Below are 15,250 nucleotides of genomic sequence, written 5' to 3'. Positions count from 1 at the left end.
CTGGTTAAAGGATGTAAATTTAAAAGACATCATTAACATCTATTCTCACATCAGGCAGCATTATGGGGTAAAGATCTGGAACAATTGCTTATGTTCACTAATACGTATAGGGAATTTAGGAGACACCTGAAAACATATCTGTTCCTGAAGTACTTAGGTAGCTGATTTGTACAATCTTATTCAACAATAACTGATTTCTAAAGCTGTTAATCACTAGTTTTTAACTTTGTTAATTTTACTCAATTTGTAGCATCTTTTAATTTTTGTAAACCGCATAGAACTTAACGGTCCTGCGGTATATAAACTGTTATTATTATTATTGAGGCCTCCATCTGACAAAATATTTGCATCACTGTTTCAGTATATCTGCTGGTTCATTAAAAATTAAAAAAAGTGAGTTGCCAGCTCTGGTGGCTCCGAAGGAAAATCTCTCCTTAGTCAGATCTGGAATGGAAGTATGGTCTCAGCTGCTGCAAGTGGACAAGTAACATGAGAAATTCCCCCTTGCGTTACCAGGAAAGGATTAATAAGTGAGGTTACTTTTAAAAGAGCTATTCCCAGAAGTGTCTTCAGGAAAGGGCTAGCACAGCAGAAGGTACACTGTGTACTGTACCTAAATAATGAAAACCAAATTACATTGCAATGAGCTGAAAACATTAACACTGTTCATTCAGCAAAATCCGGGAAAGCCTTTCCAGGAAACGCGCTGCCTTTCAAAATAAACTGGGTTATTTACACATAAAACAGAAATCATTTCATATGCAGGCTGGAACTGAAGGCTAATAACTGCACCGTCAGCCCAGAGGTGCACTCGGACGGAAATCTGGATACATGTCCGTGAAGTGTCAAACAGATCAAAATGCAGAAAGGACAAAAAAGTGATTGAAAAATCAGATCTTTGAGGCACTGAGCTACTTTAGGGCATATTTACCAGAAGAGAACCTATAATATGACATGAAATGGAAAACTGTGTGCTTCTAATCTAATCTAACCTATACAGGCTCAAGACGACAGATCAAAGAGGAAGGGGAAAGTAGTGGGGGAAGGGGGCATGGAGAAGCAAGAGGAGGGACCTAGAAGTAGGAGGTGCTATACAGAAACTAAAACAGTTAATTGTCAAAGAGGTGAGTCTTCAGGTTTTTTTCTGAATGTGGTATAGTTTGTCTCTTTCCTGATAGCTTCTGGTAGGTCATTCCAGGTTCTTACACCCAGATAAATTAGCATAGAGTGGAAAATTCTGAGGTAATGTCCTTCTAGTACACCAGCCTCAACAGATCGTCTGCACTAGAGACAGAGACAAATTTTTCCCCGTCCCCATAAGAATTCATTTTCCCATCCTGTCCCCGCGAGTTCTTTTCCAGTCCCTGCCCCATTCCTGCAACTCTGTCTTCATCTGCACAAGCCTCAAACCCTTTAAAATCATAAGTAGCAACATTCTAGGGCTCAGATTGTGATGTCATAATGCCTCATTCCACCAATGCCTAAGCTCTGTCCTCATCTGCACAAGCCTCAAACCCTTTAAAATCATAAGTAGCAACATTCTAGGGCTCAGATTGTGATGTCATAATGCCTCATTCCACCAATGCCTAAGCTCTGTCCTCATCTGCACAAGCCTCAAACCCTTTAAAATCATAAGTAGCAACATTCTAGGGCTCAGATTGTGATGTCATAATGCCTCATTCTACCAATGCCTAAGCTCTGTCCTCATCTGCATAAGCCTCAAACACTTTAAAATCATAAGTGCTCGAGGCTTGTGCGGTTAAAGTAGAGCTTACAGGAATGGGGCAGGGACAGGAGCAGCGAAAAACGGGATGAGAAAACTGAGTTCCTGAGGGGACGGGGACAAATTTGCCATTCTCTAGTCTGCACCCTCTGGATCAGGGATGGACAACTCTAGTCAGCTTTTCAAGATGTCCCTAATGAATATGTATGAGATCCTGTATGGCAGCCCTATCAAAGCAGTATGAATTCCTAGTCTGTGAGGTCAAAGAAGCAGAAGCCGGGCCCGAATGCTCTCCTGTGGGATCCTTATTCTTTTCCTGCCTGCAGCATAACTTCCACCGCCATCAGTGCATTCACGACATCCATCACCCTCCATTACAGGTGTGCCCCACCCACTATCCTCATACACACCACTGTGTGTATGTTTTTAAGTTAGATGCCTGTTTTTTCCCTTTTTACCCATTGGCTGTACCAGAATCCTCACTGCAAAAACTCTGAAACTTGAGGCAGGTAGAATTTACCTACAGCTATTTGCATCTACTTTTTGTGCAGGTATAAATTTGCTACAAGGGGGCACAGGAAGATTTATGAATGTGATCTATCTTTATTTTCTGTTTTATAATTTTACAGCAGAAACTTTTTCTTGATGATTTTGAGACCTAATTGTCCTTTTCAGGGCTAAAAAAGTTTTATTCTACCTATTGATACCCGTCCTTTTGTTTTTTCCCTATATGTTCTCTCTTTTTATTTGATAATTATAGTTATACCCTTTTCCCCTTTTTGTTTCTTTTTTTTATTGTTTTTAATAACTATTATTGTTTTAATGATGTATTGTCATCTCATATATGATTTTAAGACAGTGTACACCGCCTATAAGGCTGATTGGGCGGTATATGAAATTTTAAATTAACTTGAAACTTGAAATATAATCCTCAAATTTCTACACATGTAATTTTCCTCCTTTAAAGGCAGGATGCCCGACAACACAGTGGCAATCAACACTATCCTACTAGAGCAGAAAGACCTACACCGCAAAAATAATTATGAGAGAATTAGTATTCAAATGCAACTTCACACCACAGGAAAAGAGCTGGAAAACCATCAGAACAATATCAAAAAGCAACTCTCTTCTGCTATGGAAGAGGCCAGTGGGTTACCCCAGTAATCAAAAATGGAGAAAAAAAAAGACCTCAAAACCACACAGGGGACATACAATTGGCATAAAGCTATATCAACGTAAACCCACTTTCGTCATAGGTCTCTCATCACAGTCTGTATGAGCCCAATGGGAGACCCCCATTTCGCAAAAGCGTCATTAGGGGAAAACCACTCCACAGCGTATCACCGGCTACTGTGGAGCTGTTTTCCTCTGACGACGCTCTTGCGAAATGGGGTCTCCCGTTGGGATCATACAGACTGTGGATTATCATCAGTAGAAGGCGTTCACAGATAAGTGATTTTTGCGTAGACTCGATTGATTTTGTGCTGTTTTTGTGAAGAACAACTGAAGCTGGCTATTGGATGAAATTGAATTTTTTTGTCTGTGATATTATATTTGTCTGTGATATTATATTTGTCTGTGTCCCGTGAGTTTTGAATTTCTCACAGCTAATGCTATTTGCCTGCTCAGGAGGGAATTGGTGGGTTATACTAATTTGTGGAGTTTTTTTTGACCTATGACGACAGTGGGTTTACGTTGATACAGCCTTAGGCTGTTTGTATGTCCCCTGTGTGGTTTTGAGGTCTTTTTTCTCCACTTTTGATTACTGGGGTGACCTACCAGCCTCTTCCTTAGCAGAAGAGAGTTGCTTTTGATATTATTCAAATTCAACCCCAGATGTATTCTGCATGCTCTTAAAGGGTTTTAATTTCTGTTACCCTCACCTGCTGACTATATCTGTCTCCTCGTCGTTCTGATAGTGAGCTGAGCTCCAGCCGCTTCACAGCAAGGTTGAATGGATGAGTCAAATTTACTCTGCAGTCCAGTTGCTCCTGCCCAATGATTAGTGTAGACGAGAAGGCCACCTTGCCAACGGAAGCAATAATTCCAGCATTAATTGCAGTAATGAGCAAGTGATTGGCCAACAGTCACAACAGACACCTCAATCATAATCTTATAAACATATTAATGCATTTTGGGCCTGATTCTTTAAATGTCACCTACCGCATGTCAATAAAAGTTAGGTAGGATGGAAATCGATTTGGGGCCAAATAAATTGCTTGTTAGAGAATCATGTGGCATTATCGTATGACACAGTTTTATTTGGCATGTCTATGAGAGCTAAGAGCCGAATATCTTCCAAAAATAATAAACTTTTACTGATTCTGACAGGAGTTGCCATTCAACAAATAACGTATAATTGGAAAGATTGGAAAAGATTGAATTATAGTTTTTGGTGGTGTTCAGTGTGTCACATGTATAAAATGGAAAGAGCGCTAGCTGTTCAAAAAGGATATTTTAATAAGTTTAAGGATGTGTGGGGGCCATTGATAAATTTTTATAAAGAATAGTTATAATTTTTCCCCGATTCTACATAACTGAAAGAATGGGGAGGGGGGTGGTTTATTTGACTTTTTATTATTGGTTATGAAGGGAATGAATGATTTTATTATATTGTATGTATTAAATGAGAATAAATGGTGAGTGGGAAGGGGATACATTTTATTTTAGGAAAATTTGTGGTATTTCAAGTGATGTATTAAGTTAATTTGTTATTACTTTCTGTACACTTGATATAAATATAAAATGAATAAAGAATTTAAAAAAAAAAAATTAGGTAGGAGCGTTTTCATTTATTGAACTATGTCTTAATGTTGGACACAAGTATATTAAGCCAGGGTTTTACTGGCACAATTTACCAGCTCCTAAGGCAATCCATGTCCAAACTCCACCCATATCCACACCCACTTTTTGGGTAGGTGCCTCAGTGTAGGTGCCGTTTACTGTGGGCCGCTATGGTAACCGACTTGAAGCCCCTAGGGATGTAAAGGGCTTCAGGGCCATTGCCGCAGGGCTTTGAAAAAAAGGGGGGAGATTAAGTTCCTAAAGTTACGTGCTGATATCAGCGCAGCTCCTAGTGTCACCTACGATCTCGGCGCCTACCGGTAGGCGCTATTTATACAGTAGAATCAGGGCCTTATAGATTGGGTGGTTTTTTTCATAGTTATTTACTGTTTTTTTTGGTCTGTTTTGTTTATGAAGACTGTGGCAATTCTCAAACACGGGGTTCTGGTCTATCTTATTGCTGAATGATATATTTAGGGCAGTGGTGCCAAGCCGCAGCATCATAAGAATGTGAATGCTAAATAATATTCCATAACTGAGTCCAGAAAGTAAGTCAGTGGAGCAGCACATGGAAATTTAATCCTTTTGAATGCATTTTGCCAAAGCACAAAAATAAAAAACGTACAGAATTATTAACCATTGACTGTGGACTGATTAGTTTTGTTTAACAGCAGAAGGAGCAAGGCCTGGTAAGTCTAGCTGTTGGTCCAACATGTTTAGCATTAAATGTGCTGTTCTGTTACTGTGTTTTGTGCTGACAGAGAGTTTCTATATTTTCTTTTGACATTCCCCATCTATATTCCTATTCACTTAGCTGCCTTTTTTTCAATAACTGAAACACCAGAATATACTTTTACACTGAAATGGTGGCTTTTAACGCTAACAGAGGTTAGCAAAATGTCCCCCCCCCTATCATGCCTCCAGATTCCACATCCTCAGAGCAGGAATAAATGTCAATGTCTAAATTTAATTAAGAACCGTATTTTCACGCATATAACGCGCGCGTTATACAAGGTTTTTACAAACCGTGCATAACCTTGCGCGTTTTACAAATTTTTTTTTACATAGATCCCCCCCCGACGTCCGCTCGCACCCCCACCCCGAAGGACCGCTCGCACGCACCCGCACCCCCACCCCGAAGGACCGCTCGCACGCACTCCCACCCGCACCCACACCCCCACCCTGAAGGACCGCTCGCACCCCCACAGCCTCCTGACCCCCCCCTCATCATGTAGAAGCTCCTACCGGTGTCCTGCTGCTTCCTCTTGGCGGTCCCGGCCCTTCTGTGAGCCCTGCATCTGCGCTGCTTCGTCTTCCGGCAGTCCCGCCCTTTCTTTGACGTCAGAGAAAGGGCAGGACCGCCGGAAGACGAAGCAGCGCAGACGCAGGGCTCACAGAAGGGCTGGGACCGCCAAGAGGAAGCAGCAGGACACCGGTAGGAGCTTCTACATGATGAGGGGGGGGGGTTGGGAGGCTGTGGGAATGCGAACGGTCCTTCAGGGTGGGGGTGCGGGTGCAAGTGCGTGCGAGCGGTCCTTCGGGGTGGGGGTGCGGGTGCATGCGAGCGGCCCTTCGGGGTGGGGGTGCGAGCGGTCCTGCGGGGGGGGTAAATCGGACTTCGGGGGGGGCATCAGGCTTTCAGGGTGGGGACAGGACTTCAAGGGGGAGAGGAGAGTCGGGGCGGGGGAAAGGAGAGTCGGGGTGGCCAGAGGAGAGTCGTGGCGGGAGAAGGGAGAGTCGGGGCAGCATGCGCGGTATACGGGTGTGCGCGGTATATTAATTTTTTAAAACATATATGTAGGTTTCCCGCGCGCTATACCCGTGTGCGCGTTTTACACGGGTGCACGTTATCTACTTGAAAATATGGTAGTCCTATATTTCCTTTGCAAAACAGAAAGCCCATACGTTCTTCTCAGCCCACAGCCACTCTCAGAACCTGTCCCTTACAAAATTTTGTATTCTACACAGGGCAGGATTAACCCTTTGACGGGCTCTAGGCAAAGAAGCACTTTGCCCCACCCCCTTCAGAATATAAAACATATTATAAAACTCCTAAAAATGTTCCTTCCCATTCCCCTGTGATTCTGACTGTAGACATAGGTGCCAGCTCTGTGGGTGCTTGAACACCCCCGATATTGAACAAACTCATTGACTATGTCCAGGGAGAGGTCATTTTCATTGGGTCTAGCACCCCAATAATTTGTATAGGTTGGATCCTATGACGGTAGATGAAAACGGGCAAAGAAGGATGCAACAGATAGGAAGCGCAGTTTACCAACTCCTCCTACCAACTGGTGGACCAGGCACAGCACTTAGGCCCCGATTCTGTAATTGGTGCCTGCCACAGCTGGCGCCTACATAATGGGTACCTACCGCGTGTCAATCACCAACAGGAGCCACTTATAGAATTGTGGCTCCCAAGGAACCTAGGTGCTGAAATTGTATGCCAGGGTTTTACAGGCCTACATTTCCAGTGCCCAGGGTCCTTCCTAAATCGTGGCTAGTGGCACATAGTGACACTGAAGTCCAACGATATCCCTAAACATGCCCACTTCCGGGCTTTGATGTCACTATGCACCACCAATTGTCAGGGACCTAGGCTGTGCAGTGGCGGCTATTTATTTTTTGTAATGAAGGTTTAATTGGATTTTAATGGTGCAACCAATTATCACACCACTTAAACCCAATTACATCAATTAAGTTAGGCGGTGATAGGGCAGCTTTTGTAGAATCTGGCTCTTAGAAAGAATATTATCTCAATACATATCAACACACCCGGTAATAAAGTATTATGCTGTCACTTGGATTTTTCAAAAGAACATAAGAATAGCCTTACTGGGTCAGCCCATGGTCTATTAAGCCCAGTAGCCTGTTTTCACAGTGGCCTATCCAGGTCACTAGTACCTGGCCAAAACCCAAGGAGTAGCAACATTCCAGCATCTGAAAGAATAGCAAGATTCTGGAACCCCATTGAGAGTAACATTCCAAAGCTGAGATTGTGATGTCATAATGCCTCATTCCACAGTGCCTCAGAGCCAACCTCATGAGTGATGTTACAATGGCTTAATTGTCCTATACCTGGCTCACATAAGAACATAAGAATAGCTATACTGGGTTAGACCAATGGTCCATCAAGCCCAGTAGCCCATTCTCATGGTGGCCAATCCAGGTCACTAGTACCTGGCCAAAACCCAAAAAGAGTAGCAACATTCCATGCTACCGATCCAGGGCAAGCAAAAGGTTCCCCCATGTCTTAATAACAGACTATGGACTTTTCCTCCAGGAATTTGTCCAAACCTTTCTTAAAACCAGCTACGCTATTCGCTCTTACCACAACCTCTGGCAACGTGTTCCAGAGCTTACCTATTCTCTGAGTGAAAAAATATTTCCTCCTATTGGTTTTAAAAGTATTTCTCTACAATTTCATTGAGTGTCCCTTTCTCCAACCTATGATGGTGTTTTGAAAATGGCCTAGCAAACCAAGACATCTTGGAAAGCAGTGGCAACTCTGAAGCTTTTCCTACCCTGAAAAATCCAAGTGACAGCATAATACTTTTTAGAGGGTTTTTTGATATGTATTGAGATAATATAATAAGACTGCTACCTTAGTCATAACTTTAGAGAGAATAGTCAGACTTCCGAGGGTGGTGGTGGTGGTGACGACTCCTGTCTTCCCCTATCTCTTCTTTCTGTCAGTAGCTAGCAAACTAGGGCTAAAATCTACCTAAGAAGCTAGGGCTCTTCCTAAAAATTTGGACCCTAGGCATGTGGCTAATTTGGCTTTTATCTTAATCCTGCCCTAATTCTACAGATATTCAGATTCCATTTAGAGGCTTTTCTAGAATAACTATTTAGAAACATTACTTACATATGCAAATGCTGTATAAGGTTTCTAAAACAAGTTCCTTATATCCAGTAAATCATATGTCGGTTTCTAATCTACTCTGTTGTACCTGATTTTTGCCATTCCAACCAACAATGATATCATCCCGATGACTTTGAGTTGAGTGTTCAACGCAGATGTTGAATTTGGATTGCCATGGAAATGACAGGTGGAAGGGATGGAAAAACTCCACTGCAAAAATTAATGGAATATCAGTTATAAATTGAAGTGTTTGCCATGGTCATCACAGTAAGAAGACTTCATTAAAAAAAATAATACTGTATTAACTTGTATAAACACAAATTGTAGAAAACAATTACAATCATCTTCTACAATATTTTCAATTCACTAAAGTGAGATATTTCTAAATGTGAAATAATAAGACTTCTAGGCACCAAGTAACTTTGATTCTAAGTTAGGTAAAATATTCAATAAGAATCCAAGAAATCATATTTTCTCCACACCTAGGACAATTTCCCTCCGATATCTGGTTAACTTGTGTCTCGGCAGTTAACCAGCCATTTTCAGCAGGAGATAACCAGATATCCTGGCTGAAATCAGCAGTTATCACCGAAACGCTCACTGGCAATCCTGGGGGGTTCTGGGGGGATGGGTCCAATATAGGCCCTGATTTTCACCACCATCTCTGGATAAGATTAGCACATTGGTAAATCATAACCTGTTAACTGTCTCTTATGTATGTTCAACCTGTAACCTGTCCTGAGCTCTTTGAGGACAACGGGATAGAAAACGAATCAAATATATAAATAAATAGATCGATACGACTGCATAAATAGCAGTTTTATCTTTATGCACTAACCCAGGAGTAGGCAATTCCGGTCCTTGAGAGCCCGAGCCAGGTCACGTTTTCAGGATATCCTCTATAATAAAACCCTAACCGCGCATGCGCACTTAGGGTTTTCTGATCGCTGCCGCCGTGCTATGTCCCTCCGTGCCGAATTCCATTCTGGAACACGGAGTCAGGGAACACGCTGGCGACTCTCCCCTCCCGCCCTCACTCACCAACCGCTGCTGACGTCGCTGCTCCTCCTCAAAGCAGCCTACTGAGGATCGCGGCCGGCTGCAGCGAACCTCACTGGCCGCTCTGCACCTCGGTAGCACGTTCCCTCTCACGTACGCAATCGCGTCAGAGGGAATGTGCTACTGAGGTGCAGAGCGGCCTGCGAGATTCGCTACAGCCGGCCGCGATCCTCAGTAGGCTGCTTTAAAGAAGAGGAGGGCAGATGCAAACGACAAGGAAGCCGCATGCTGGACAGGCGGGAGCAGGGAAGAGGTGCTGCTGGACAAGGGGGAGGTAAAACAAAGGGAGAAGGGCTGCTGCTGGACAGAGGGAGCAGTGAAGGGGTGCTGCTGGACAGGGGGAGCAGGCAAGGGGTGGTGGTGGACAGCCGAGGAGAGAGAGAGAGAAAAAAAAAGACAGACAGACAAACACCGGCCAAGGAGAGAGAGAGAGAGAGAAAGAGAAAGAAAGAAAGACAGACACACACATCTATTCTAGCACCCATTAATGTAATGGGCTTAAAGACTAGTCCAAAATAAATATGCATAAGATAGATTTGCATCTCAAGGAGGCAGTGCATGCAAATCCATCTCATACATATTCATGGTGGAGATCCTGAAAACCTGACCTGGCTCCAGCTCTCGAGGACCAAAATCGCCTACCCCTGAACTAGCCAATGGCCAGTTAGTGTTAATATCAGCTAGCTGCTTTTTTAAAAAAAACCTGGACAGTCAATGTTGGTTGCCGAAAATGGCCTGGCATCTAATATCCAGGGTCAGCGCCGGTGGTGGGTTTTAAGTGCCCTTTGTCTCTAAAAACATAATACAGAGTGGCAGACTCAGCGATGTGGTAGGATATGTTTTACTTCTTTAAAATATTAGCAGGGGGAACTCAACAGTTAAATCTGTTGTATGCTGTAATGATCATGGAACGCCATAAGTTCAGTAGGAACCACTCTGCTTATTGGGAGAAAATTTGTGCAGATATGGGAACCTTTGTGGATGGTTAGGGTTTTCTTGATTTGATATAATGCCTTTCCTCCATGGCAGTGGCGTGTGGTGACATCTATAAGCAGGGGATTCAGAGGATGAGCTAAACCCGGGGTGACCAACCTCAGCGCTCACCAAGTCCGATTTTCAGCATTTCTACAATGACTATGCACGAGATCTATTTGCATACCATGGAGGCACTGCATGCCAATAATCTCATGCATATTCATGGGAGAAATCTCAAAAACCCAACTAGATTGAGGCTCTCGAGGACTGAAGTTGGAAACCACTGTGCTTAGCACTTATTGTAGTTGATAAAATGCAAGGAAAATAAAAACTAGCCTTACTGGGTCAGACCAATGGTCCATCAAGCCCAGTAGCCCGTTCTCATGGTGGCCAATCCAGGTCACTAATACCTGGCCAAAACCCAAGGAGTAGCAATATTCCATGCTACTGATTCAGGGCGAGCAGTGGCTGCCCCTATGTCTTTCTCAATAACAGACTATGGACTTTTCCTCCAGGAACTTGTCCAAACCTTACAGAATTTACTTTGATTTCAATAACAGTTCATTCAAATTTTTTTTCATTTTTCACTATTCAAAAAACTAAATGGAGCAAATTTCCCGATTTCTCATCGATGAAAGAAAGCAAATCCACATTGCTAACATCAATATTTTTTCCACCTACTGCGGAATCTGTAGCTACAGAGCATAATTAGGATGTTTCCTCTTAAACCTTTTTACAGAAAAAAAATATATTCAAATTCTGACAGCACCTCAATAATCGCAACACAAAAATCCCTTCACCGTCAGATATTTTGTAAAGTGACACTAAGGGGTCTTTTTATCAAGTCGCGCTAGCGGGGGTTAGCGCATCGGACATTCCATCACGCGCTAACCCCCGCGGCCGGCTAAAAAACTAACGCCTGCTCAATTCATGAAATGTTTAAACTTTTTTGATAAATGAATTCCACTAATCCCTTCATAATGTCACGGGCTATTTTTCTGCTTAGAAGATATTATCACAGATGCTTGGTTTTGTATTTCTCAAAACTGAATTTATGTCTGCAGAGATAGCATTCTACTTCTTCACAGCAAAAAGTTCTAAAATATACAGAGTTGAGAAAAAGGCCTTAGTTAGCCTCATTTTTCCTTTACCAAATGATGTACACAGAATCAACCCCTTTACCTCTTAAGTTCAAAGTGTGAGGAGGGCGGGGCAAGCAGTAAAAATGAAAAACACAGACCAACCCTCAACAATTACAGAATAAAGCACCAAAAAAATTAAAAACTGTCCCATAGCTTGTCATCCCCTTCCTTACGCCCATGCCCCTACCTCCCATAGCCCAGTGGCTTCTCTTCTCTGCCCTTCCCTATACCCCCATCCTCATACCCTGGCATCAGTCCTGCCCTTTCCTATGCCCCATCTCTCCCTGTAGCTCAGCCTGAACCCTACCCTTCACTATGCCCCATGGGGGGTTGGGGTGTTATTTGCAAAACACAAGTCTACTTTTGTTATATTTACTACATGGTAGCATAGGACTTTCAATAAAAATGATATTAAAAATAGTAGTGGGGTAGATACATGTATTTAGCCGGTGGCAGTCAGCAAGCTTTTTTTATCGTTGCCGGCTTTATGCCAATATTCAATGTCAGGCCATGTCCAGACACTGGCATTGACTATCCAGGCGTATGAATATCCAACCGGCACTTATCAACCTTAACCAGGTAAGTTAAATAGAGAATGACACGGTGACAAAATTCATCACCGTTCCCGTCCCCGCAGATAACCACGGGAAATAATCCCATGTCATTTTCTAGTGTCTATTTCAATCTCGGTCCTTCTACACCAGCATTCTTCAAAGCAAAGCTTGCGGGTCAGTGGTTGTGGCCATTCATACTCTGATTCTTATGTGAGCCAAGGATAATGAAGCCATTGTGACATCACTGATATGATTGGCTCTTAGGCACTGGTGGAATGAGGCATTATGACATCACAATATCTGCTCTGGATACCAGAGACTGTCATTCTGTAGTGTCTATCTCAATCTCAGTCCTTCTACACCAGCATTCTTCAAAGCAAAGCTTGCGGGTCAGTGGTTGTGGCCATTCATACTCTGATTCTTATGTGAGCCAAGGATAATGAAGCCATTGTGACATCACTGATATGATTGGCTCTTAGGCACTGGTGGAATGAGGCATTATGACATCACAATATCTGCTCTGGATACCAGAGACTGTCATTCTGTAGTGTCTATCTCAACCTCAGTCCTTCTACACCAGCATTCTTCAAAGCAAAGCTTGCGGGTCAGTGGTTGTGGCCATTCATACTCTGATTCTTCCCTCTCTCCTTAAAGAATGACATGAAGATGGTTTCCCGCGGTTATCCGCGGGGACGGGAGCGGTGATGAATTTTGTCACCGTGTCATTCTCTAAAGTTAAACTAGATAAAGATAGAACTGCTTTTTATACAGTCCCATTTGGGCAGCTGACTTATCCTATTAAATGCTGAATACTGGCAGTTATCTGGATAAGTGTGAACTCTGTTCTTGTACCATCCACAAGATAACCAGTTTCAAGTAAACCGGTTAGAGGAGTTTTCAGTACCTGTGTATATTAAATGTAAAGCACTTCGGTTTTATCACAGAAAGGCGGTATTTCAAATCCATGACCCTTTACCCTGTTAAATGGCTTAAATATTGGGCACACAGGGGGAAATTCTAGAAACAGTTCCTACATTTTGGTGCCGGTAGGTGCCCTACCGGCGCCTAAGTTAATTAACAAACGCCGTTTAAAATGGCAAAAAAAATGGCACCATTAAAACGCCTACCGGTGCCTAATTAATAGGTGCTGGAATCACGCATACTTAGGTGCTTTAGGCCGCTGAACGCCACTGGGTGTGGCTAACGCCAGAAGTGGTATTAGGCGGTCTAAAGCGTCTATGTAGGTACGATTCACGACAAAGATAGGCGCCAAAAACGTAGGCCTGGAAAACCCTGGCTTACATTTCCGGCACCTCTCTTTGGCGGAGGCACGATTCTCTATAGGGTGCTGTCGCATGATTGACACGCGATCGGCAGCCGCTTTTTGAGCGGCCGCCGATATTGGCAGCGTTCTTCAAGCTTTTGACACCTATGGCGGAAATAAAATAATTATTTTGTGGACCAGCACTGGTCCGTGGACCAGCAGTTGAAGAACACTGGGCTAAGTTGTGCCCATCTCCACCCAATCTCCGACCCAGACCCCGCCCCCATAATAATACTAATTGTAACACCATTTTTTCCATTCATTTTTCATATATACACACACAATATAATCGTATTAACAACACATAAGCACACTGTATGCTTTTCAACATTCATTCCTACCAGAAAACAGTTAACCCCATGCAAATGCAGGACCAAAAACTAAAAGTGCTAATATTTACAGACAAACCCTAAGATGCAAGACTCTGCAAGCAGTACAACCCCACAGGAAAAGAAACAAATGCATTTCTTCCTGAACAGACAGCAGATGTAAATCAATCACTAAATAAAAAAATAAAAGCATTCCCCCTACCGTTGTTTTCTCTCTCCCTCCATGATGTGCCTTGCCTTCTGGCCTGTCCCCCCCGGTGTTATCTTCGGACCAGTCCACGGTGCGATCAATGCGGCATCTTCGGGCCGGCTCTCTGAGTGCTGCATTGCACAAAGCTGTGGGCAGCGGCTCCTCGCGCGCGTCCCACGCCTCATCTGGAAGCCTTCCCTCTGATGTTGCGACATCAGAGAGAAGGCTTCCGATTCAGGCGCAGGACGCGCGTAGGAGCCTTTTCCCACGGCTTTGTGCACTGCAGCACTCAGGGAGCCGGCCCAAAGACACCGTGTTGATCGCATCATGGACTGGAAGCTGAACACTGTCTTGGGCCCGATGGATGTGCCGGCCCTGTGGACTGGCAGAAAATTTCTACGGACTGGTGGTTGAAGAACACTGCTACAGAGAATCATAATATACAGACACCCTAAGGCAAAATTTAGCATATCCTAGTAATCAGGGAAAAGTAGAATAAATATCCAGTTTGAACTTAGCTATCACAGAGATATCTTCTACTTCCAGTACTACAAAGTGTACCTTCTTGGTCGGTAGTCACTATAACTTGCTGTCTACAGTGGCCAAAAAATAAATTACCTACCGCTAACTTCATGACTTCCAGATAGCTTGGGGAAAAGTCCAGTGTAAATGCCTGTTAGCTTTATTTCTTTGCTTTCCCACAGTGTAACATGCTTCACAACATGCGCTCTGTCAGTCTTCTGGTAGATGGTCATAACCTCCAGCTGCCCTGGTAGAATTTCTAACTAGATGTAAAAAAAGTCAAACAGGCATAAAAATATAAGCAGCTTGTCTTTCAGTTTGCTTCAGTCAGTACAAGACAGGATTCAGTGAGGCAACATGGTAAACGGTGAAGGAGGTATATACCACAATGGAGAACATGAGAAATCTCGAGGCCGTTGGAAAGGCCATCAGGACCATTTTAAAATGCTGTGATCAGTGCATTTTTTTAAACATCGACTGGAGCACTTTGAAAGACTTTCTACACGTGTTACACTAGAGCAGGGGTAGGCAATTCCGATCCTCAAGAGCCGGAGCCAGGTCAGGTTTTCAGGATATCCACAATGAATATGTATGAGATAGATTTGTATGCACTGCCTCCTTGAGATGCAAATCTATCTCATGCATATTTATTGTGGATATCCTGAAAACCTGACCTGGCTCCGGCTCTTGAGGACCGGAATTGCCTATCCCTGCACTAGAGAGAAGCGTACTTTTTGATTTTACCTCTCTAGTTTTGCCTCTGAAACAGCCTCCTGGTGAAAC

The 15,250-nt window shown here is 43.4% G+C and overlaps 1 protein-coding gene across 6 annotated transcripts in view; it reads right to left on the bottom strand.

Annotated features, from left to right (window-relative positions):
- LOC117369188 overlaps positions 1–15,250 on the bottom strand; it is a 293,723-nt gene that overhangs the window by 53,244 nt on the left and 225,229 nt on the right. For all 6 annotated transcript variants that reach the window (XR_004541095.1, XM_033963328.1, XM_033963324.1 and 3 more), the window contains 3 exons: positions 14,568–14,730; positions 8,461–8,582; positions 3,607–3,747 (listed from right to left, as the gene is read on the bottom strand). Coding sequence is in view for 5 of the 6 variants with exons in the window: in XM_033963328.1 (XP_033819219.1) it covers positions 3,607–3,747; positions 8,461–8,582; positions 14,568–14,730 (426 nt within the window). In the remaining variant the exon portion in view is untranslated. The remainder of the gene's footprint in view (positions 1–3,606; positions 3,748–8,460; positions 8,583–14,567; positions 14,731–15,250) is intronic.

This window comes from Geotrypetes seraphini, chromosome 11 (assembly GCF_902459505.1).
Source record: "Geotrypetes seraphini chromosome 11, aGeoSer1.1, whole genome shotgun sequence".
Taxonomy (NCBI): Eukaryota; Metazoa; Chordata; class Amphibia; order Gymnophiona; family Dermophiidae; genus Geotrypetes; species Geotrypetes seraphini.
Note: the sequence above shows the minus strand (reverse complement) of the source record. Positions and strands in the feature narration are given on the sequence as shown.